Raw genomic sequence first — 25,424 nt, forward strand, 5'->3', positions numbered from 1 at the left:
TTTCCAAAGCCCTTGCGTTCTAAAATGCACTCTTCACTAAACTAGATAAAGGAAGGGCCAACTAAATAACATCTGAAAGACAAATTAACAGTCCATCATAGGAGCTGTATGATCGCATCCAAAACACGGCTCTGGGGTCCTAATCACTAATCAGTACAGACTTAAACCAATGCTAGCCATTTACGAACAGTCAAACACCGAAGAGTCAAGTATATAGGCCATGATTTGAAAGTTTAAAACTGTCTAATAGGCCAAGATAATAGGAAAAAAAGAACAGTCTTCAATTTTGGAGTGGAAATGGGAGCCCAAGGGGCGGTCTCTCAAATTATTAAGCAGGATATTCTTTAAGCATAACGTTCTATTTATAAATGGCCATATTCATATACTACTGTTATGCAGGACATTTTTTACCCAACACTGTCCAGATTCTCAGAAACATCTGAAGGTAAGTTAAACTGCCTAATCACGTTAACTAAACCACTTGCAATATCAATAGTGACACGAAGGACAGGACATGCAGTAGTTTATAAAGACATTCAATTTTCCTAATACTGTCAAAGATGAATCGTTATTATACAATAATAATTCAAACTGTACAGTAATAATTCATCATAGGAAGAATAATGCATCATTTCAAAATGAAATTATTTGGAACATCCTCGATGCCCATGACCACCTGTTCGATTCAATTCACCACTTTGCATGACCCAATGACAATAAATATGACCTGAATCTCCTAAACCTAAAAATAATAGGCAACGAGCAATCTAAAATTGCCTTTTGTACAGTCTATTTGAAAACTGAAAACAGGGAAAATAATGAAATACACCATATCAATCTATAAGTGATTCATGGATGGTACATAGCTAGAAAGTGGGCCAACCGCTTTACTCTCCCAATTAAATTAAATAATGCTCTGGCATGGCAACAAAACAAGCCATGTCGAGGTCCTTGATGTACTATTGAAGATGAGCAACTCCTTCCCCACATTTCTGTAGTTCTTCTCTTAATTTACCGGCCAGCATTCAGTACCCTATGCCTCCGTCGTCTTCTAGGTCTTTCCAACAGTATCCTGTGGAATCCACGTCCAGAAAGAGCAGCAGAACCTGTAGATGCAACACTCCGAAAACCAAAGTCATCGACATCAAAAGGATTCTGATTATACCTGATAAAGCTGCCAGTACCACCCAAACCAATGGAGCCGAAGAAGTCACCATCATCCTCCCCAAATTCATCATCAGAATCAGTTTCGTCGCTGTATAATCCACGGTCATTTGGCTCGAGCACATAATCCCCCAGTACCATAGCCCCTGGAGTTGAAGACAAAATTGTGCTGATCACATCACTCCGTTCTCTTTCACACTCGAATTTTTTCCATTTTTCTTCTCGTACAGGGTCCACTTCTCGTGGTCGCGAACATGGATGCTTAGATCTAACATGCTTCCTAAGCTCCTTGTAACTCCCCGCAAAAGAACAGCCATCTTGCATACAGCTTCTTTTCTTGCCATTCAGAGACTTCCGGGCTGCTTCAACCACAGTCCAACCTTTCACCTGTCGGCGGCAAAGGGGACAAAGAAGCTCAGGAACTTTTGCATCGTCACTACGGTCGCCAGAATTAGAATCAAAATTCGAATAGTCTGTTTCTTGCTGCGAACTTTGAACAGAAGTTGCTTTTGTATACGCCTTTTTATACTGTTCAAAACAGTTAGAATAGCGACGGCTAGTAGCACACATATAAGGGCGACAGCCCTTGTTATACGATGAACAGAGGAGTAGGATAGCATTGTGGGGAACCTCCATACAGACTGAGCAGGTAGCACCTTTCCAATCTTTCTTTTCTACCGCTTTAGAAAACCTCTTGACATTTTTCATATTTTTTCTAGCACAAGATAAAAGATATGGGGTTTCCTTGTGACCTCGAGATTGGGACTTGCACCGCATCTTGCCAACTTTAGCCATTTAAATACTGAACCTGAGACTAATCAGAAGAGAAATATATATTAAAAAGAGAGAAATTCAAACACAAAATGAAAATGGTGCCAATTACAGAACAAAATAAATCAAGTGCCTAACACTGCAGTACATTTCTGATGTTGTAGTATGGCTAGCCCCAAAAATGCATGTAAAAAGATCAAGCAATTCATTTATTATCTGCAGCTCATGTAGAACACTTAAGTCACAAATGGCAGTACTTTTGTACAACTACTAAATACTTTGATCTTTTCTCATAGCAGTTAGCATAAATCATATGATACATAGCTAAACTAGTATAGACACAACCGCGACGAAACTCGGTCAAAAACCCATCACCATGTTTATGATGTAATGTTGACTATTCAATACTTGAATGTTAACTAACATGTTATTTAATATATATATATATATATATATATATCCTTCAGATGCGCTTAGTGTACATGTTAGAATAAAAAATAACCAGGAAATCATGTTTTAGTGTACATGTTAATTAATCAAACAAAAAATAATTTCAAAATAAAACTATATCAGCGAAAAAAATAAATCAATGAAACCAAAAATATAATCATTTAAAAAAACACCTGCATACTATATTCAATACTTGGTAGGAGAAATAAGAGTAAGCTTTATTACCAACATGAACATTCATTGAAGTTAATTGACAACGCCCACAAAAAAGAAAACATTTCAAACAACTAAACAGAATATTAGACTGCTATATGAATCATGACAATTTAAACTTTGAAACTGGTAGAGCACAATTAAGAGTTGTACAAAAAAAAAAAAAAAAAAAACTTCTTGACTTCTGCTACTTATACCCTAAGGTCCAGGGTGAGAAAGACTTGGACTGTTCCCAAACAATAGGAACATTAATCATCTCAATTGAGGTTAAAGTAGTGATATTTAGAACCCAGCCTCTGTGGAGATTGCACGAATATGCCAATAAGTGTTTTGGACGAGGTTCAATGAATTAATTGTATGTAGAGAAGCCAGAACCAGCAGTATTCAATGGCCTTGGTCAAAAATTTCTACATATGATATTAAGCCAATCAAAATAAACTATGAGTCTTATGCAATCGGCACAAGGTCATTCAATCAATAGCACATATCAAATTACTGACAAAATAATATAAAAAAATAATGTATTCATGTTAACGAGTCTCATTTTTATACTTCAATAATGGATTTCCAGACACAACACACCAGGGTAGAATATAGTTAAGTGGAATTCGGAACACTTCAATTACAAGGTAAGTTGTAATATTTTGAGTCATGACTTGGGAAATGACAGTAATTTAACAAAGACTATACAAGGCAGATAATATGGCATAGAATTAATGGCTTTTCATTTTGAATTTTAAAGTTTAAACACCCAACATGGATAGAATCGTTGACAGAGATAAATTGCACCACACAAGAGATGTATAAATTAGAACGTCTTCCATTCTATTTTTTAAAAGAGATGTATAAATTACAACATCCTCCATTCTATTTTTGAAATTTAGACTCCTGCCACTTAAGAGAAGAAATGCACCACACTTTAGTGCCGATTAATGTAAAGGAATTTCATAGTGTGGATGAGCAACCATGTACAAGTTTCCAAAGGAATAATTTTGAAACTTCAGAAGATCTACAATTTTCGGTGTCACCAAAAGCTAATTTTGAAACTTCAGAAGATAAAATGAAGCTTCAAATGCACTCATTACAGGTGCTTTGTTTCAGCTTTTAAAAAAATAGATTGTGTTAAAACAATCTAGAGATTTTTTTAGAGATTTTAAAAAATTATGAAGCTATCTTTGTTTGTTTGCTACCCACAAAAATCACTTTCAACTTTGTTTGTTTTTGAAAAAATAGATTTTGGGAAAAGCTAATCTTAATAGCTTTTGATATTAGAATCAAAAATGATGCTTTTTTTTTAAATCCTAAACAACACTATTAAAATAACAAAACTGATTTATCTATCCTTCGAAAAAAAAACTGATTTATCTATCTATATATAAAAATTAAAAAATCTTCTAAAAAAATCAAAACAAACATGCCCTATATCAACTTCGGAGCTCCACCCAAAATCTTCATTGCAATAAGTCACAGTTTTCATCAAGAAAATAAAGATTAAAGAGAGATAGGGATTAAAGTTTTTAAAATTGGAAAGGAGAGCACTGCAAATTAAACATTTCTCAAATGAGGGGAGTTATATAAGGCGTGCAGGTAAGCAGATAACAAGAAAAGAGTTAAAAAGCAAACATTCACAATGCAGTGCTAGCATTGCAAAAAGTTCATGAATGTCACAATGTAGTTCTGCATATTTTTTTAAAAATATTCAATTTTCCATCAGATGTTTATAGATGTCTATTAAACAGTTAAAACGTGAAGCTTAATCACTCAAAAGCTTAAAACTTTTAAAAAATTACAGTGTGTTCAATAAACCACTTTCTCACAAATAACAGAGTCTACAAGTAAAATTAACACATTCAATCTGATGCACGAAAACAAATCATCCATATTTTTTCCAACAACAAATTAAGATCACCAATACAGAATGACACCAAACTTAAATTGAGAAAAAGTCCTCAAGTTCACTCGTAGAAAAAACAAAGTACACATATTTCGCCTTAGAAAAAACCTAAGTGGCACTCTCACAAAAATTGAATTATCCAAACAAATCAAATTGTTAAAAATTCAGATTCATATTTAACCATCCACACAACTCAAATTGTTTTCAATAAATCTATTGAAAATGAAACACAAAGTTATCAATTCACGCTCGAGCAATTCAATTCAATTCAATTTCATGAATGCAATTTAGTCCAAGGAACATAATTCAAAAATCGTAACCGGGGAGATCTCACAAAAACACAATCAAAATTGAATAAATAAAATTGAAAGTAAAAGAAAAAAAGGAAAGGCGAAAGAATATGCATATAAGAGATCGGAAAATGGAAGAGTGTATGAAAAGCATGGATCGAAAGAGAAAAGGAAGAGTAGAATACCTGAGGAAGTGTTTGAGGGTTAGAGAAAAAATGAATTGGATTGGATGGAATGAAAGGAAATCGAAGAGAGATAGCGATCTTGACGTTCACGTTCTCTGCAGAATCCGGAAAAACATAAACTGTCTAGGGTGACGTGTGCGGCAACACCTAACCCCCTCCTATGCTATGCAGTGTTTGTTACGACGATGCGATCGAAATGAAGACTGGCGCTGGGTTTTGTGGGCTTATCATCAGCCCATTAACATTCTACTATATTTACTCATTAATTCAATTTTTAATTTTATGTTTTGTTTTTTTAAGGAAAAATAAAATTACAATAATAAAAAATTGTATGTCACACAAAATCATGTATTATTATTGTAAAAAAAATCCTGTATTATTTATTTATCTATATTTGATTGGATTCCATCAATTTTTTATTTATTTTATTCCTCGTAGTTCAGCATTCGTACGGGAGGTGAGTAAAATCATCCAAAAAAAAAATTTATAAGAGAATTTTAGGAAGAGAGGATGGTACATCAATCCAAAAAAGGATAGTCCTCGTGAGCATAGCTCAGTTGGTTGGGACAATGCATAAAATATGCAAGGTCCGGGGTTCAAACCCCCGACCACTACCAAAAAAAATCCAAAAAATGATAAACCTTCAAGATTAAAGAACAGTTCTAAATGAATTTTATTTACCTCTTTTTAAAGATACTTTTCAAGAATTTACACTAATTCTCTCAAAAAAAAAATAAAGTGTTTCCACTAATATTGGTTTAAGATTATGTGAATTCAACGTCATAAAAAACAAGATTATGTGAATTCCACCATTTATCTTATTTTGTATAAAAAAAAAAAAAAATATCCTTGGTAAACTCCGTTGCCTTACTTCACTTGTAAGTTCTATTTGGACGGGACCGTATATGGTTGCCCAATTGCTTTACGAATTTTCTTGTTATCACCTTGAAGGCCAAACAAAACTCTACAATGTAAAGGAAGATATTAAGGTTTTTTTTTATCCAAAAAATGATAAACCTTCAAGATTAAAGAACAGTTCTAAATGAATTTTATTTACCTCTTTTTAAAGATACTTTTCAAGAATTTACACTAATTCTCTCAAAAAAAAAATAAAGTGTTTCCACTAATATTGGTTTAAGATATTGGTTTAAGATTATGTGAATTCAACGTCATAAAAAACAAGATTATGTGAATTCCACCATTTATCTTATTTTGTATAAAAAAAAAAAAATATCCTTGGTAAACTCCGTTGCCTTACTTCACTTGTAAGTTCTATTTGGACGGGACCGTATATGGTTGCCCAATTGCTTTACGAATTTTCTTGTTATCACCTTGAAGGCCAAACAAAACTCTACAACGTAAAGGAAGATATTAAGGTTTTTTTTTTTTCTCAACCAGTATTGAACCATTTTTATCCATTGGTATTCTCATAAGATCAAATTTTCAGACAGTGCAAGGAATACATTCAAGAACTTCAGTGATATAAACAGAACTCCTGCAGGCCGCGAGCGCTAGGAGAAATGATAAGGCATTACCCAAAAACAACTGAAATTTGTCGTGCTGCGTGGGTCGGTCATATGAATTGAACATTTCATTATATTCAACCAAATTTTCAGAGAAAAACATTAACATGGATTCAAAAAACAAAAAATATGAAAAACACAACTTTGAAAATAAAAATATACACAAAAATGGCATGCTAATAAATAATATTTACAGTAAGAATGGTTATCTGATCCTTGCCACTGTTGTTCCAACATCTAAGCTCTGCATTTTTTTTCATCAGTTGGCTCATTTGACTAGAAGGCGGGGGTAACTTTTTTCAGCTTGACATTGTCTTTGCTTCAAAGGACAAATCATCATCTGTGGAGCTCCATATCAATTGATCCAAAGCAGTGCTTAAAATCTACTTGAGTTAAAAACAAGCAAACTCTGAATGGCACAACATGAGCAAAGCAACAATTGCTGCAAAAATGGACCCCGGGTCAACTCCAGCAATTTTAAGAGTGAAAATTGGAAATATTACTTCGCTACATGCAGTGTAATATGCAAGAGTAAAATAATCAAACAAACCACTGAAAGAGATCAATTCAATCCATGTTATGTTACAATGATTTTCCCAATGCATGCATATAATATTGTTCATCATTTCAAAATTCCACCGGAGACTGGTTAAAACATTTCCTGCTTTATTCCTTTTCATAGTTTGTCGGTTATTCTCGCAACAAAATTCACCCCCAAATAAGAGTGAAATCACACTTGAACCCCACCCAATTTAAATATAGAAATTTTATGTGCAACAAGAAAACCAAAACTGGAATTTTAAACATCTTCCATATTTTTTGTCCATGTCATTGCTCATTAGTTATGAATGGGAATTCTTTTGAAAGGTATGAAAACAGTTTTTTAATTGATTCCAGTGTCATCATGATATAAAGAGGAAATCAAAGCATCAAGGTGAGATGCCATGTAAAAATATTCACCTTCATTATGTTTCATAGTTGAAGATGACAAAGTTTAACCCCTTCTGCCATGAATGTAAGGAGATGAAGACTGGGAAAGTGGCCTTTGGAGAAATGGATGGTTTAAGAGTTGAGCAGCAGTAGAACGATCATCAGGATTAACTTGAAGGCACTGCATGATAAAATCTTTTGCATCTCTTGAAAGACTATCAGGAATAGGAGGTGGCTCACCTTTTCCTATTCTAAATAATGCCTGCATCTGTTATTAGAAGAGATCAATCAAAAAATCAAAAGTCGGAACCAGCATTAATGCAGTTTTGGTAGATATTATAGATAAATTTTAATATTTCATGGAAAAGTATCCATTTTGTTTTTATAACTATAAGTATCAACCAACATTTCTATGTTATATAGGAAACACTAGACATAGAACATGAACAAAACCCACAAGTTAATTTACAAATAAATAGCAGGAAAATTAGGTATTTGGAGCAAAATGGGTAGCCTGAACTGTTTAATAATGGTTAACAAAATACAAAAGCAAAAACTTATGTAGAGGCAAACACGAGAACCGAAAAAGACTGTGAGTGGAATTAAAATCCAAACTGAAACTTTGAAAATTGAAGAAGCTCTCCCTTGAGACAGAAAAGGGAAACATAATCAGGGGTTATATAATCCCCCTAATGGGAGCAAAAATAATATGACACATACAGGTTCCAAATTGGAGTACGGAATTTGGCCCGTTAGCATCTCCAGAACAGTGCATCCCAGACTCCAAATATCGGCTGGAAGCCCGTAACCTTTGTTCTTTCCTCTCACAACCTGCATATACATGATTAATAATTAGAATAGCTCATTCTTCACATGTTCAATCTCAAAAATCCTAGCAAAATGTTGTTATATTTTCTGTCAGAGGTAGAATACAATGCCATGGTGGAAACAACATTAAAACTTGTGTAGCTAAAATAGTTACTTCAAGAACTTCAACTAGGAGACATCATGAGCGTGAAATTAGTATGAGATAATCAAGCTTCTCTACATATTGCTCCCAGCTTTGTTTTAAATGAAAGGATCAAATGGCAAATGCATATTTTGGGCGACATTTTATGAGAAAAACGGTCCTTTTATTTCAAGAGAAATCACAATTAGTTATCAACTTCAACGACCAATTAATGGGTATATTTACTAAATCTCTTGGGGGACCTCAGTTTGAATTTATTTCAACGAACTATGTGCATGTGACATGCATGTTCCAGCTTGCGGAAAAGTGTGAGAATAGAAACTCATTCTTCACGCATGGATTGCACCAATGGTGTATAGAAATGTGATTACTATGCTCATGTACGTATAAACAAAGCAGCTGTCTTAACTACACACACTTTTCAAAAATATATACAATAATCAATAGCTATGCTATCAAGAAATTAAAAGATTAAACACCAAAGCCAGATAATTTTAGAAAATTTCAAAAGCCTCTAATTGCAACATAGACTCAATCTAATGTCCGCTCCAATGTTAGCCCTTAATTTCATTTTCATTTGGTTTAATATGGCAGGAATAGTTTTAGCTGTTTTGTTATCGTCGATACCAATTCTAAGTTCATGAGTGACAATGAATTCTTGAAACAGATTACGCGTGATCACTACATCACTGTCAATAGTTATATCAATTTGTTCATCACATCGATCAAGTCTCATGGCAAATAAATGGGACAAAGCGGAGAGAATTGTATAAATTCAACATGCAAGAGTTTCATTGTGTCAATTTATCAAGTAACCTATTAACAGAGCTCAACATGATCCCATGAAACTATGTAGATTACTTTGTGACGCTATAATATTATCCTTGAATTCTACGTGAGAATACCACCAACTTCACAGATAAGTAAACGCATCAATAAATATTCACAGTTTAGTATAATGTAATTTCATTTAATGTAGAAACTCAAGCTAGAATTCTGCATCCAGGCTATTAACATAATAACGGTTGATTAAATTTTCATAAAAAAAAATGTTGATTAATTTATGTAGAAGTTGGAACTATGTACACTCCATGAAATAAATTTGAACGTTTGAACCATTAATCAGTATTTTCGTTCATTAAGTTAAGATTGAAGGCAAACCTCAGGGGCCATCCAGAATGCTGTTCCCTTGCATGATTTAACATCGTTCAATTTGGTTGCCTGAAAAGCAATTTATAGAGCATTATCAGAAAATGGAAATTGCAAGTAATTGCATGTTGTTTAGATATCTATAACTGAAATTAAGACGTTGAAGAAATAAAAGCCCTTGAAAGAGAAGTATAAACTAAGGAATACCTTTGCTAACCCAAAATCTGCAAGTTTGACAGACCCACTTGCATGCACCAATATATTTGCACATTTGATATCCCTTAAATTGGAGAAATATAATTAGATTCTATTAATAATGATTGTTTCATCCTAATTACACAACTGATACAGGAATGCAGAGAAGATCTCAAAGACATGATAGGCTTGACTCAGAAAAAACTCCAAATAATTTTTTCAAAACAGAAAATCCCAATTGTATTGTAACTATTCAAACTCTTGCACTTATTCTGATATTGATGAACATGATGTTCCTTCTTTAATCATTAGAAAATTCACATTCAAAGCTCAATTCCTACCACAAAAGGCATTTGTTTGGGGCAAGAAAGGAATGGCAATGGCAATCATTGGATGAAAAATCATCCTTTTTCCCTGGGGAGTATTTGAAACAAGCTAAATGCATATGGAGCGATAAAAATGAAGCTATATTACCACAGGGAATAAAGACACGTCCAAATAACAAGAAATTTTTTTTAAGCAAATGCATCAAAAAAGAAAAAATTAAACAGATACATCGAGTTATTTGCAACAACTATTTATTTATATTGCAGTTACGAGAGAGCAAGCAAAACTGAAAAATTTACAAAGAATATTTATATTGCAACGATGAGACATTAATCAAAAGTGAAAGTTAATTTTAAGCAAGGAAAGCAAGTACCATAGACAGGACTCTTGACAGCACTATTACAGAAATGGGAACCATACCATATGATGCAAGACCAGAATTAACACAGAAAATCAGTAATCATATATGCATAAAGGAAAATAAAAGTAATTTAAGAAAAAAAAAATTGTGAGCTACCTGTGAACCACATTTTGATCATGAAGGTACTTCAAACCATGCAGAATCTGTCTTGTATAGGCAGCTACTTGGGAATCTCGAAGAGTATACCTCTGATAGAGGCTTCTAAGAGAACCTTTGGTTACAAGCTCAATAAAGATATGAAGCTTAGATTCATCCTGCAATAACATCAAGCAGGGTATAAAGTACAAAATTTATTTTGATTCGTACTCTGTTGGATGTACAAATACAGACAACGAACACTGCCACCCAAATGAAAATGTTTAAAATGATAACAATAAGGTGCTAATATGTTGCAAAAATGTTTAGTGTCTGGTCTGAATCTTCATCTTTGCTAATTATTGTATAGTACTCTTGTGGATCCGTTGTAGTACAAGTAACAGACTACATTTCATTGCCTATCATCAAGATTGTCTTGTGAATTTACTCAAGACAGTATTTAGTCGGAAAACGATAAATTAAATTAAGATGGGTTCTTAGCGCCGGTCCAAACCACATTTCATTGCCTATCATCTAGGTTGTCAAATAGAAAGTCTTCTTAAATTTTTGGAATCACAATAAATTTGACGCGTAAAGTTGTAAGAGTTTACTTCATATAAAATTTAAATATTTTAAGCAACCTATAAATTAAACTCAGACGGTTTGATAGGTCCAGACCTGACAACCAACATAGCATCACAATTCAAAGTTGATGAACAAATTCAAATATCACAATATAGGTTTATGATTCAGGATTGAACAAGAGTATAACAAGTTCAAAATTGACAGACTTTATTCACAAACATTTTACTTATACTAAAAAATATTGTAAAAATTTTGAGATGCGTAAGGACCTTTTAAGTTTGACTTAATCTGTAATGTCATTGTTCAACACAAATTCAACAATTAACATCAAGAAAGTACCAAAGTGAGCATGAAAGAAGAAGACAAGACGGAACAACATAGATTCTACAATGGTAAACAGCAATAAAAGATCAAATTGCAAAAGACTGGACAACAAGAAAGTACCATACCATTTCAGTGCCATAGTATTGAACTATATTATCATGTTCAAAACGACTCAAAAGTGCAATTTCCTGAGAGAAAAGAGAATGAATAATGTGAGAAAGTAAATATAGTAAGAGGACCAACAACCTCTCAAACAATTCAACATGTTGCATAAAATAGGACTATAGTAATGTAAGAAAACTTCTTATTTATTCTTTATCAATGAATGCTCAATATCGGAAAAGTGAAGTGTAATAAGTGATCAAATAAAAAAAGTGTAAGCCTGTCACCTGCTCCAGTTGATAGACACTTTGTTTTCCCTGCTCCCCTTGATCAAGCAAGGAAACTTCTTTTACAGCAAAAAAGAATCCATCGCTGCAGTGATTCAGAAGATATGAATAACAAGGTAGTAGTTATCACTTATAGCATAAAATAGGCGACTAAATAATCAGTACAATCATCACACTGAGAAAAGCTTTGTTCTTGAGCTTCATACAGAAAAATTCAAAAGAAAACGAAACTCAAATGCAAATAGGGGTGGGTCAACTTGGAGGGTTCGAAAACCCCTGTGATCCTATTGTAGTCGAAAAGTAAACTGCATTAAAAGGCAAAATCATGAAAAGAATTGACAATGTTATCGTACATACTGCCATGTCTGAGCAACCTCGCCCCTTTCTACCCAAAAAAAAAAATCTGTTACAGGATACAAACTAGCGATTTTTGAGTAATTAGTGCAACATGCATTGACTGCCAGATTCAACTAGCCAATTCCCTTTATTATTCTACTCAGTATAACAATAAGCTACCTTAATTTGAAAATGATTATTCGAGAGAATAAATGTTAGTAAATTCCTCAACTACCTAAGCATTAAACTCAAGTCTAATCCTATCCCACTCTCATTCATGATTCAAATATGGAATTTCCCTACCAGCATGTGACTGTCACACACATATGCTAAATTATTACTATTACAGCAAAGAAGCATAACAAAAAAAAAAAGTAAAATACACACACACACATATGCTAAAGTAAAGGGATTGATTACACTTACTCAGAAATTCCTTCATAGACAGATCCAAACGAACCACCCCCCAAAAAACCACCCTTTTGCCAGCTTCCAGGCGTAATAAAACGCTTAATTCTCCCGTTTGGAGATACATTATTCGATCTAGGTTCCATAGCAGTACTAGAAGAATCATCTTCATTCGAATCACTAAACAAACTCGATTCCATAAGACCAGCAACAATCTCATCAATCCTCGCCTCATTATCCACCACCTCCTCTTCTCTACCAACTTCCTCACCTTCACTCTCCTCCACTTCCCGGTCAAAACCCTCTTCTTCCCCTTCCCCAACCGGAGCCAAATCCTTCAAAAGATCCCAAGTGGAACACGTGTTATCAACAACCACCGGAACTCTCATCCCAGGTGGCGGCTTAATCATCGGTGGACGAGTTCCATTAATACCACTACTACTACTACTACTAACAACAACAACACTCTCACTGTCATCAACCTCATCTTTAACCCTAACCCTAACCATATCCCTATCTTCACATTTCTCATTCAATTCACCTAATTCTCTCACATCATTCACCTTCTTCTCCTTCAAATCAAGCTCATCAAGCTTCAAAGTGGGAAGAACATCAGAATTGGATCGAATCTTCATAGCTTCCCAAGCAGCAGCAGGGATAGCAAAATCCTCGGGTCCAGAAAGTCCTAAACTCTTACAAATTCGATCAAACTCACCATCAACTCCTTCGATACGGAAGCTAGTACGGTCGTATAACTCCATAGAACGAGTGTAAAGTGAACCAGAAGAGTCATCGAAAGAAGATGAAGATGATCCAGCGTCGTAATCGGTGTACTTTTGAGCATTGCGACGCTCGAGTTTAGGTTTTCTTCGAAGCTTCTTTGAATCCATGATGATGTTGGTTAGGTTGTTATGGTAGAAAATATGATGCATTGGGAATTAAAGTTTGATCCATGTAAAAGTGTAACAGAAAGAGAGAAGAGAAAGTTGGAGGGAAATTTTGTATTTGGTGTGTTGGGTTTTGAGGAGTAAGAAAGAATAAGTAAAGAGAGAAAGAGTCTTTTTGGTGGTGAAGAGGAAGCGAGTTTTGGTTGAAAAGGAAAAGAACAGAGATCAAAAAACGCGCTGCCATTGCCATATGGACGACCAAACCAACGCTTTGCTCTGGCTGCTCCCGCGGATTATTCTATTTTATTTTATTTGTGTTGTTTGATACTAGTATTTCTTAATTTGATTAAATTAGATTATCAAAGTTTAAGTACCTTAGTTTGACTAATATTTTTTTTGTTTACATGTTAATTGCTTTTGACTTAAGAAAGAAATTCTTTCATTTAAATTGGTAGAGTATACGAGAACTAAATATAAATTCAACATCATTAAAAATAAAAAAAATAAAAAATATGTGAAAGGAAACTCACAACATCCAAATTAATAGAATAAAGCAGCAAAATGCTACAAATAATGTGACAAAATCAAAGTGACTGGATTACACATGTAATCTACAACGTTGAAAATTTAGTCATTACAATATTAATTACTTTTCTCCATTGTACCTTCTAATTAATATTTTTTTATCAATACCTCCTAATTAATATTACTTACACCTATTTCATTTTAATATATTTCACTTTGCATATACATTTATGGTAAAGATAATACATCAATTCTTTACAAGGGTAGGGTATGTTAGTAAAACAATTTTTTTATCTTTCATTTATACATATATTTTTTATGAAATTGTACAGTTTTCTTGATGTGTGACCCAAGGAGTATTAAGCATCGTTAATTATGACTAGTGGGAAGAGGAGTCCGCTTTTTCTATTGCACTTAATAGTATATTTATATTAATTTTCAATGCAAGATCCGGGGTTCAAACCCCGGCCACCACCAAAAATATTAATTTTCAATGCAATAAGTAATTGAAATTCTCAATGAAAACACATGAATTATCACATTCATAGTATACTAATTAAATTCATAGATTAAACAAAGGACATACTTGGAACAAAAATTATAACACTAAGTATGAATCTTGTTTATATATAGGTATAGATAATGTGTTTGTTAAGTGTAATGCTGACAATCAAAATGATCTCTTAACTTTATAGTATGATCTCCATTTGGTCTCTATTTCCATCTAGCAATCGACCATGCATAAAACTCTCAAAACCATCTTTTGTGAATGATTGTTATTGTTTTTTTTTTATTTATTTACAATTAGTTGTTTGTGTCCCTTCTTCCTTCATCTATTTGTTAATGATGTGTTTTATAAAAAGAAGAAAACTCTTTGGTAAAGAGCTAAAGAAAAGATTTTAAACTATCAACACAATTTAAACTTCTTTTTCTTGTGTTTTAACATTTTTAATTTGTATCAAAGTTTGGTCTTTTTGATTAAAAAGTTTACCGCGCAAGAGTAAAGATCCTTAACCACTACTCCCTCCGTCCCGGAATAACTGACCCATTTTCTAAAAAAAAGTGTCCCAAAATAACTGACCCATTTCAATTTTCAATATAACTTTCATCATTCCCAATACAATATAACACTAAATAATACTACTTTTATCATTCCCAATACAATATATTCCACTTTCCCCTTTATTTATACATTTTTCTTAATCTGTGTGAAATGAGCCAAGGGGTCAAATAAATTGGGACGGAGGGAGTAAAAGATCTTTGAGAATTGTTTGTTTTGATTTGTTTTATTTGTTATTAGGTCATTTCCATTTTCAAAAATTTGTTTTCTTCTTCACCTTCAAAATCAGGGATGACTAGTTTTTTCTTTAAGGGCTATTTTAAAATGTTTTCAAAAACATTCTCTTAAAAATTGTTTTTCCTTTTCAATGTGTTTGTTTTATATGTTATCACTCTTCAATAATATTTTGAGTAGCGGCTTAAGATCTTTATATTGAGTATTTTAAGCGTGCATTTGATTACAAAACAGTAAGTATTAGACAAAACAAGACAAGACAGAACTATAATGAAAAGAGATACAGAGATATAATATTTTTATTTTGGAAAATAAAAATAGTATTTTTTATAGTCTATACTATGGAGAAAAGGTTGTTCCGTAGTTTAGCGATGGACAAGGATTCATGTTTTCTTCCGGTCTCATGACCAGTTTTTAAAGATAAATGCTTTTTATTGCGACAAATTTTATCCAGAAAAGCTCACGAGCGTGTGTGGCATGCTTAACAGTAATTGTTTATTTAATACCAACCACACGTGTGGTGTAGTGGGTGCTTGATATCATGCTAGCTACTACCTTTATCGTGAATTTTTCGCTTTAATTTTTTCACTATATATAGCACTGGTGGTTTTTAAATCAAACATGGTACAAAAAAGTTATTGAGCCTTGTCTTGTGTTTTTTTAGCAAATCAAACACACCTAAAAACAATCAAAGATGAACAAAAATGGAAAAGAATTAAACTATGTTTAGTTAAATTTCTAGTACACATTTGGATGATTAAAGTTCTAGTGCAATTTGAGAGGATGGTTAAAAAGAGTTGATAAAGCATTACGCAAAAATAATTGAAATTTTTCATGTTGCATGAGTCGGTTATTTATTTATTTATTTGCTAATACTGCATGTGTCAGTTTTATGAATGGAACAATTCATTATATTAAACCAAAACATTAAGCATAGACTAAAACAAAAGAAAGAAAAGAAAAATGCTAAAAATACAACTTTGAAATATAAAATATATATATATATATATATATACACACACACAAAAGATGGCATGCTAATAAATAACATGTACCTCCCCTAAAAAAAATGTACCTCTGTAAAAAATAAATTAATTAGTATGCACAACAAGAATGGTTATCCTTTTCTTGCCACTGTTTCAAAAGCTAAGCCATGTACATTCTTTTCATCGGTTAGCTCATTTGAGGGGAAGGCGGTGATAATGTTCTTCAGCTTGACGTTAATATTTAGCATAGAACATCAAGGCACGTTGCCAAGTTGATAAATTGGTTCTCTGCAGTTCCACATCACTTGATCCGAAGCAGTGCTTAAAAATCTACTTGAGTTACAAACAAGCAAACTCTGAATGCCACAACAAGAGGAAAGCAACAATTGCTGCAAAAATGGAACCCAGGTCAACTCCAGAAACAATATGCAGAGTAATACAATCAAATAAATCACAAAAGAAATAAATCCAACTCATATGCAATGATTTTCCTAATGGATGCAAACAACATAACTGCATTTTTCAAAGTTATTATAGATATATTTAAATGTCATTGAAAAGTATCCATTTTGTTTATATAAATATAAGAATCAACCAACATCGTCTACGTTATTAGAAAAACATGACATTGAACATTAAAAAAAAAATACACAATTTAATTTACAAAGAAGCAGTAAGAAAATTGGGAATTTGGATCAGAATGATTAGTCTGAACTGTTTAATAGTGGTCAACAAAACTGAAAAAGCAAACATTTTACGTTGAGACAAATACGTGAAAGAAAAAAAAGACCAGGACTGGAATTAAAATCCGAGTGGACATTATGAATATTGAAGAGCTCTCCCTTGAGACAGGAGAAAGATAATCAGGGATTGTATTAACCACCCTTACTGACACCTACAGAAGGTAATGGGAGAAAAAATAGCAATGACATGGCACATACACATTCCAAATTGGAGTATGGAATTTGGCCAGTTAGCATCTCCAGCACAGTGCATCCCAAACTCCAAACATCAGCTTGAAGGCCATAACCATTGTTCTTTCCTTTCACGACCTGCATATCCCAGACTAATAATTAATAATCATTGGAATAGAAGCTCATTCTTCATACGCAATATCAAAATCCCTAGCTTTGCTATATCTTGTGTTCATGTTGAGGTATAATACTGAAAAGTTAAGATTGAAAGCAAACCTCAGGGGCCATCCAGAATGTTGTCCCCTTGCATGATTTAACATCATTCAATTTGGTTTCCTGAAAAGAAAAATATAGAGAAATATCAGCAAATGGAAATTCCAAGTAATTGCTAATTGTTCAGATATCTATAACTGAAATTAAGATGTTGAAGAAATAAAATCATTAGAAAGAGAAATATAAACTGAGGAATACCTTTGTTAACTCAAAATCGGCGAGTTTGACAGATCCACTTGCATGCACCAATATATTTGCACATTTGATATCCCTTAAATATAGGAGATATAACTAGACAAGATTAATAATGATTGATTCATCCTAATTACAGAACTGATACAGGAATTCAGAGAAGATCTTAGTATGAAAAGGCGCGTTTGTTTGAGGCAAGAAAGGAATGCCAATTGCAAATCACAAGATGAAAAACCATCCTTTTTCCCTTGAGATACTTTTCTTCTTTCCACATCTTTATTTAACTCTCATATTTGGCCAAACATGTAGAACACTCATAGTATTTGGAATAAGATAAATGCATTCAGAACAATGAAAATGAGGCGATATTTCTCAAAAATGGGAGAAAGGGACACCCAAATCACAAGAAAAAATACAACAAACACAACAGATTATATGCAACGAATATATTGCAATTACGAGAGAGAGCAAGCAAAGCTGAAACATTTACAAAGAATACTTATATTGCAATGATGAGACAGTAATCAAAAGTGAAAGTTCGTTTGAAGCAAGAACCAATTACAAGACTCTTGACAGCATTGTTCTGGAAGTGGGAACCATACCATATGATGCAAGACCAGAATTAACACAGAAAATCAGTAATCATATAGGCATAAAGGAAGACAAAAGTATATTAAAAAAAAAAAAAAACTGGAGTCACCTGTGAACCACATTTTGATCATGAAGATATTTCAAACCATGCAGAATCTGTCTTGTATAGACAGATACTTGGGAATCTTGAAGAGTGTACCTCTGATATAGGCTTCTAAGAGAACCTTTGGTTACAAGTTCAATGAATATATACAGCTTGGATTCATCATGCAATAACATCAAATATAGGCAATGCCCTTAATATGAAAATGTTTAAAATGATAACAATAAGGGACTAGGATATTGCCAAAGTGGTTTAGTTTCTAGTCTGAATTTTCATCTTACCAATTGTTGCAGTCTTGTACTCATGTGGATCCTTTAAAGTGCATATAATAGACTGCACTTCATTGCCTATCATCAAGGTTGTTAAACTCAAGAATTTACTCGTTACAAAATTTAAATATTTTGTTGGCAACCTATAAATTAAAGTATGGCGGGTTCATAGCTCCAGTCCAGTCCAGACCACATGCCATTGCCTATCATCTAGGTTGTCAAACTAAAAAGTGTTCGTAAACTTATGGAATCTCTATAAACTCAACTCATAAAGTTATAAGAGTTTACTTAACATAAAATATAAATATCTTGTAAGCAACCTATGAATTAGACTAAGACGGCTTCATAGGTCTAAACCACAAACATAGCATCACAATCCAAAATTGATGTACAAATTCAAAAATCACAATGTAGGTTCGCATTTCAGAATAGGAAAAGAGTATAACAAGTTCAAAATCGATAGACAAAAGATAAATTGTGGGGTTCAAAATTACTCAAAAATGATGGTGGGACTGGGTTTTCCTTTCAGCTAGGTATAGTTAAGTTTAAACTCTTTAGAGTCGGATTCATTCACCGTGTTGGCCTGTTAAATTCATTCAACAATTATGGGTTTGTTTGTTTATGTTTTCTAACTCATTACTTTTGTATGCTAGTAGTTATGGGGTCGAGACTCAATACAACATAATTCACGTCCTTTGCAGATTGGTTTAAGTTGGGATGCTAGATGCATATGTGGAGTGGAGTGAAGTGCAATAGCTGTGATGTTGATGTTTTGTACACTATAGAGCCTTATTATTCAGTTGATTCATTTTTAGGGTTTTTTTTTAACACTCAACCATTGTCTAGTCATGTCAGAGGGAAAATAACCATTATGTTGTGGACAATTGTCCCCAAACTCGTGTATGTGACGCTATACGAGTCTACTCGAATTTACCCAAACAATTTGCAAACGAGTTAACTCGATTATAATATCCAGAGTCGTAAACTCACTCAATTCCATGAGTTAACTTAAGAGTTTGACAGCCATGCCTATCATGACAATATGTACATACTCTATCCACAAACATTTTACTATATATTGTTGTAAATATTGTGAAAAGTTTGCAATGCATAAGGACATTTTTAAGTTTGACACTTAATCTGTAATGTGTCATTGTTCGACACATATTCAACAATGGTAAACGACAAGAAAATATCAAAGTGAGCATAAAAAAAGAAGACAATATCGGATCGGACAACATAGATTCGATAACAGTAAACAGCAATAAAAGATCAAATTGGACACGAAGTAAAAGAAAATACTGGACAAGAAGAAAGTACCATTTCAGTACCATAGTATTGAACTATATTGTCATGTTTAAAACGACTCAAAAGTGCGATTTCCTGAGAGAAAAGAGAATGAATGATGTGAGAAAACTAATATAGTATGAGAGACATAAAGGAGATGACAACCTCTCAAACAATTTTACATATTGCATAAAATGGCATTATACTTATGTAAGAAAACTTCTTATTTGTTCTTCATCAAAGAATGCTCAATATTGGAAAGGTAAAGTATAAATACAACGATGGATAAAGCAAATAAAGTGTAAGCCTGTCACCTGCTCCAGTTGAGAGACACTTTGTTTTCCCCGATCCCTTTGATCAAGCAATGAAACTTCTTTTACATCAAAAAAGAATCCATCGCTGCAATGATTCAGAAGATGCAAATAATATGTTAGTAGTTATCACTTATAACATAAAATAGGCGACTAAAAAACCAGTACAATCATGACAAAGAGAAAAGCTCGTTCCTGAACTTTATAAAATGCTAAGGAATATGCCAAGTTTGAAATAATCTTGAGAATTTGTTAATTTTGACCCCAAAAAATGACATTAAGTATCAATTACACTACTCTTGACCTCTCAAAATGTAGCTCCCTTACACATTACATTTTTCTAAAGTTTTCATTTACTATAGTTGTACATACATTCATATTGTCTATGTAAATGAAGCGGTCTGTATCACTAAATCTATTTCATGCAGGGACAACCTAATACACAATTCAGTTAGGGGTGTTAAAGTTCAAATACATTACCTAATCAGAATGAACAATACGACAATTTATGTAATTGCACTTCAGAAATTATCTGTCAATAAAAGGCTAATAGCAAAGCTTATTAAAATAGTACATTAAAGGGAACACCTTGGAGACAGAAATTTTGGTTTTCATCTCACATCAAAAGTACAACACCGGACGCCGGGGCTCACGTACAACAAGGGTGGTAATTAGTAATACATGGTATATAAGTAGATAACGCATTGGATAAGATCAAACAATCCGATATAACTATAAAGGAAGTCTTCATGAAAAGAAATCACTCACTATAATTTGGACAGTTTAAAAACCCTTTCTATTATAGGATACAAACTGATGGTTTCTGAGTAATTAGTCAACACTCAACATACATTGACCTGTCAGATTCAACCGTTAGCTACCCTTAAATTTTGAAATTTATAATCCGGAGAGATTGAATGTTAGTAAAGAAGAATTAGAGTATTTCTTGGATCCTCTTTTTACTGAAAATATTTATTCCACTATATTGAAAGAGATAGCAACAGACAATATTTTGTTTTCGTATGCAAAAAAGCCCATCCAGCAATATTCTTGAAATGAACTAATCTTCCCAATCATAAATTCCTCAACTACCTACGCATTAAACTCATCTCTAATCCTATGATGCTCTCGTTTATGATTCAAATATGAAATTTTCCCAACTGATATTTGGCATATGCTGAATTACTGCTATTACAGCAAAGAATAAAAAGGACTAAAATTCACAAACACAGACGCATGCTAAAGTAAAGTTGAAAGTAAAGGGATTGATTACACTTACTTAGAAATTCCTTCATAGACAGATCCAAACGATCCACCCCCCAAAAAGTTGCCTTTTGCCAGCATCCAGGTGTAATTTTACACTTGATTTCCCGTTAGGAGATACGTTATTGGACCTAGGTTAGTGGCAGTGCTAGAAGAATCACCTTCATTATAAGTAGTAACAATTTCCGCACCCCTTGCTGCATTATCCACCATCCCCTCTTCCTCTTCTCTCTTCAGACTTACCCTACCAACTTCCTCACCTTCTTTCCCCGCCACTTCCTGTTCATCGTCAAAAAGCCCTTCTTCGCCTTCCCTTACCTGAAACAATTCCTTCAAAAGATCCCAAGTGGAACAAGTGTTATTGTCAACAACTGGAATCTTCGTCCCCGGTGGTGACTTCACTATAGGTGGATGAATACCATTGATACCCTCGTCACCAACAACAACAACAGTCTCAGCAGGCTCATCTCTAATCCTATCACTGTCTTCAGAATTCTCAGTCAATTCACCTGCCTCCGCTGGTCCAGAAAATGATGTTGGTTAGGTTGATATGGCCGAAAATGTGATGCATTGAGAATAAAGAAACCTGAAACAAGAGCTTACCGAAAAGAAAACAAAAGAAGAAACGTAAGAGAGTAAAGAAAAAGTAGAGAATCTTCCAAAGAATCCATAATATCAAGTTTGCTGATAATGAAAATACCATATTAATAGAACAATAGGTTGAAAATTATTATTAAAAAGTAAAAACAGAAACAACAAGTCTTGTTTGGTTTTAAAAGGAACAACTTAGATAATTCATGATCGAGGTATTTAGAAAGTTGTGTGTGATGTTTGGTTCTTATAAATAAGAAGAGAGAATGGAAGGAAGTTACAGGGAATTTCAGTTTTGAGAATGAGGGATGTGAAAGAAAACAACTGACCAGCTGGTAGGTGTGTACTACTGACAGTGAAGGAAGACTGTCATCCAATGGAAGCAGCGAGGGAGAAAACGTGGTGCCTTTGCCATATGGACGGCCAAACGGTCTAAACCAACAAAAACATGATTTCAACCATCTAATTCATTTTTTTTTCTTAAATGCAATTTTACCCCCTTATTTTGGCTTAATTTGGATTTTATCCCCTTATTTTAAAACTCGAAATATTATCTCTTTATTTTATATTTTTCAGCATTTTTGCCCCCTCTACCATTTTTGAGTTCATTTTCACTGATGTGTCAGTGCATATGTGACATATATTATATTATTTTATTATGCAGAAAATGAACGAAACCAAAAAATAATATTATACTCCATTTCACGTCAGCACTGTCACATCAGTGAAAATGAACTAAATCAAATGTGGTGGAGGGGGAAAAAATATAAAATAGAGGTAAAATTATGAGTTTTAAAATAGGGGTAAAATCCAAATTAAGTCAAAATAGGGGGTAAAAATGCATTTAAGCCTTCATTTTTTATTGAATGAAATTAATACACTTCTGCACTTTGAAAATTGATCAAATACTATTAAAACAAGAAAAATCCCAATGACAATACATGGAAAAACCAAAAAAAATTATTGGGATTTTTTTAGTACTTTTATGTTTTTTATTTACTGGTTTCCTGATATTTTTCTAGATTTTTTTTTGTTATTTTACTGATTTTATAATTTTTTTGCTTTTTAAAAAATTTCATGTACTTTTTTATTTGAAATATTTTAATTTAAAAATAATAATAATACTGTATAATTTGCATAACCACTGCCTCGTTACCAAAAATGAGTTCAAGTGTGACCTCCAACTCAGAGAGAGAGAGAGAGAGAGAGAGAGATCGCAAAACCCTCTCCAAACTCCGCAAACATCCCACCACCACCATCCTCATCACGACCTTTAATCCTACGTAATCGTAATATATAACTCTCACTCAATTTTTCTTTTTATTTATGTAATTAATAAAAACTTTATTCATAGTTGTCACAAGTTACTTAACAAAAAAATCAACATCACATCACGGGAAACTATCATCTAAGCCAAATAGTTTTCCATATCGAAAATCTTACCTCTGCCATTGTCCTTCCTCTTCTTATATTTGGATGTATAGAGCAACCCATCGTGAAACCTATGTTGTTTTTTTGGGTCATGCTAACTTATGTCCTTATGACACAAGTTAAGATGCTAAAAATGGAACTAAAACATAAATTTTGTCTTGAAAAGATAAGATTTTGAATTTCTGAAATATGGAATGCACAATTTCCAATAAAATATTTTTATCATTAGTTTCTTAACTTGTGAATTTAGGGAACAAGTTAACATTTTTTTTTTGGGTTAAATTCCTCTATTTTATATTCTATGGTGTTTTCTTAATACGGGTTTTAGATTTTTTGGATTGCATATGAGTGTGCAGAAGAAGTTGAAGTACATTACTGCCAGAAATAAAATAGGTTTTTTTCTTCTTCTTCTGGAGTTAGGTTTTTTAATTGGAATCACAAAAGGACCCGATTTTTGGGGCAAGGACCATGTGGTTGGAGTATTTGGTGGTATTGGAAGCATTCCTTGTTGAAAGTTTAATGAAGTGGGTCTTGTTGTGTTTGCGTTGATTGTAACGCCCTATTTCTATTAAAGCGATAAAACACGCGAATATAACAAATATTCAAGAAATAAACGCTACGTCTAACACAAAATCCAAAATCCAAACATACATGTATGTATGTATGTATGTATGTATGTATGTATGTATGTATATATATATATATAATATCTCAACAGTCGCAGCGGATACAAATCAAATAACTCCAACATATACATGTCATGGTCAAATACAACCTCAACTAAAAATCCTCCAAGTCCGACAAGTGGACAACATCAACAAGATAAAACAGAAATCAACAAGACATAAAAGACTCTACGACCTAATCAGAGCCTAAAACTACGACTCCATACGATAACGGAGAAAGCTCCCGCTATCAAGCACTCACCACAAAGCAACTACTCCTGTACAACGTCTATCCATCCATACAGACAGGTAGGCGGGCAAAACCACTGCGGGTAAGCTTTACATTAATCATAATCAACAAATAATAATAATTGACATAAACAGTTCAATTCATTCTCAAATAGTTTGCATGAACAATTAACTTCCATAATTACATTCATACAACAAATTCAAGCATCACAGCTAGCACTCATCAAACACGTTCATCATCAACAGACATCGTTCACATGCCACATCAAGACATCATTTTAATATGCAATGCGCCTAGACTCGACACATATATGCATGTGGTACCAAATCTCCTCAAGGTCGTCACCCATGATGCAACAAAAACATCATATGTAAGAGTCCATCTCCTTTTACAATTCACCTATGTAAAAGTCCATCTCCTTTTACATTTCAACATATGACTCGATATGATCATGATGCATGGACAGACAACAACGACCCGATAATGCACAACTTCAACACAACAACTATCAACGACAATGTAAAAGTACACCTCCAATTACATTGACTAGCTCAACAACTTTTGCATTATCAAGTATACATGTCCAAACATTCAACAATCACAATTCACATAAGAGTCATCATCACACACATCAACATCAACTTACCAAATATCATAACAATTCCATGTACTCTTCATAAACCAAGTAAAATGGATCAACACATCATTTCATGACAAACATCATATTCAATCGTCCACAATCATCCACATATCATCAATTAATCATATAAAACCATTCATGAAAGATTTATAAGGTAATTGGTTTAAAAGAACCATTTTCAACCAAGTTCGTCTATTGGTATCTCATTTTCAAAATAATTGAAGTATTGAACCAAAACCAAACAAACAAGATCCAATGTCTCAACTAAGTATTCCCCTGGGCTACATATAAGTACAGTAGGGTATACCTTGGCGTTTCACCGGCTAAATACGACGAAAGCATGAAAATCACAA

The 25,424-nt window shown here is 33.3% G+C and overlaps 2 protein-coding genes and 1 pseudogene across 4 annotated transcripts; all 3 read right to left on the reverse strand.

Moving 5' to 3' along the window:
* Positions 1 to 540: 540 nt before the first annotated feature.
* On the reverse strand, positions 541 to 5,154 carry LOC146940089 (uncharacterized). Of its 2 annotated transcripts, none has more exons than XM_085753704.1 (2): positions 4,968 to 5,154; positions 541 to 1,972 (listed from the first exon to the last, which is right to left on the reverse strand). In XM_085753704.1, exon 2 carries the CDS (start codon positions 1,957 to 1,959, stop codon positions 1,012 to 1,014), a length of 948 nt encoding a protein of 315 aa, XP_085609830.1. In that variant the 5' UTR covers positions 1,960 to 1,972; positions 4,968 to 5,154; the 3' UTR covers positions 541 to 1,011. The 2 variants fall into 2 exon arrangements, with proteins under 2 accessions (XP_085609830.1, XP_085609829.1); XM_085753703.1 differs by having other exon boundaries at positions 541 to 1,978.
* A 1,386-nt stretch (positions 5,155 to 6,540) lies between these two features.
* On the reverse strand, positions 6,541 to 13,706 carry LOC146940090 (mitogen-activated protein kinase kinase kinase 1-like). Its single transcript, XM_085753705.1, has 9 exons — positions 12,618 to 13,706; positions 11,856 to 11,940; positions 11,592 to 11,654; positions 10,579 to 10,736; positions 9,747 to 9,819; positions 9,552 to 9,611; positions 8,141 to 8,251; positions 7,451 to 7,688; positions 6,541 to 6,932 (listed from the first exon to the last, which is right to left on the reverse strand). Exons 1-8 carry the CDS (start codon positions 13,529 to 13,531, stop codon positions 7,485 to 7,487), a joined length of 1,668 nt encoding a protein of 555 aa, XP_085609831.1. The 5' UTR covers positions 13,532 to 13,706; the 3' UTR covers positions 6,541 to 6,932; positions 7,451 to 7,484.
* Positions 13,707 to 16,377: 2,671 nt separating this feature from the next.
* On the reverse strand, positions 16,378 to 22,400 carry LOC146940091 (mitogen-activated protein kinase kinase kinase 1-like; annotated as a pseudogene). Its single transcript, XR_015031891.1, has 9 exons — positions 22,098 to 22,400; positions 21,511 to 22,012; positions 20,235 to 20,319; positions 19,953 to 20,016; positions 18,371 to 18,527; positions 17,677 to 17,749; positions 17,482 to 17,541; positions 17,233 to 17,343; positions 16,378 to 16,680 (listed from the first exon to the last, which is right to left on the reverse strand). The product of XR_015031891.1 is annotated as a mitogen-activated protein kinase kinase kinase 1-like (transcript).
* Positions 22,401 to 25,424: the final 3,024 nt, after the last annotated feature.

Source organism: Medicago sativa, chromosome 3 (genome assembly GCF_051527215.1).
Source record: "Medicago sativa cultivar Bolivia chromosome 3, Bolivia_mono, whole genome shotgun sequence".
NCBI lineage: Eukaryota > Viridiplantae > Streptophyta > Magnoliopsida > Fabales > Fabaceae > Medicago > Medicago sativa.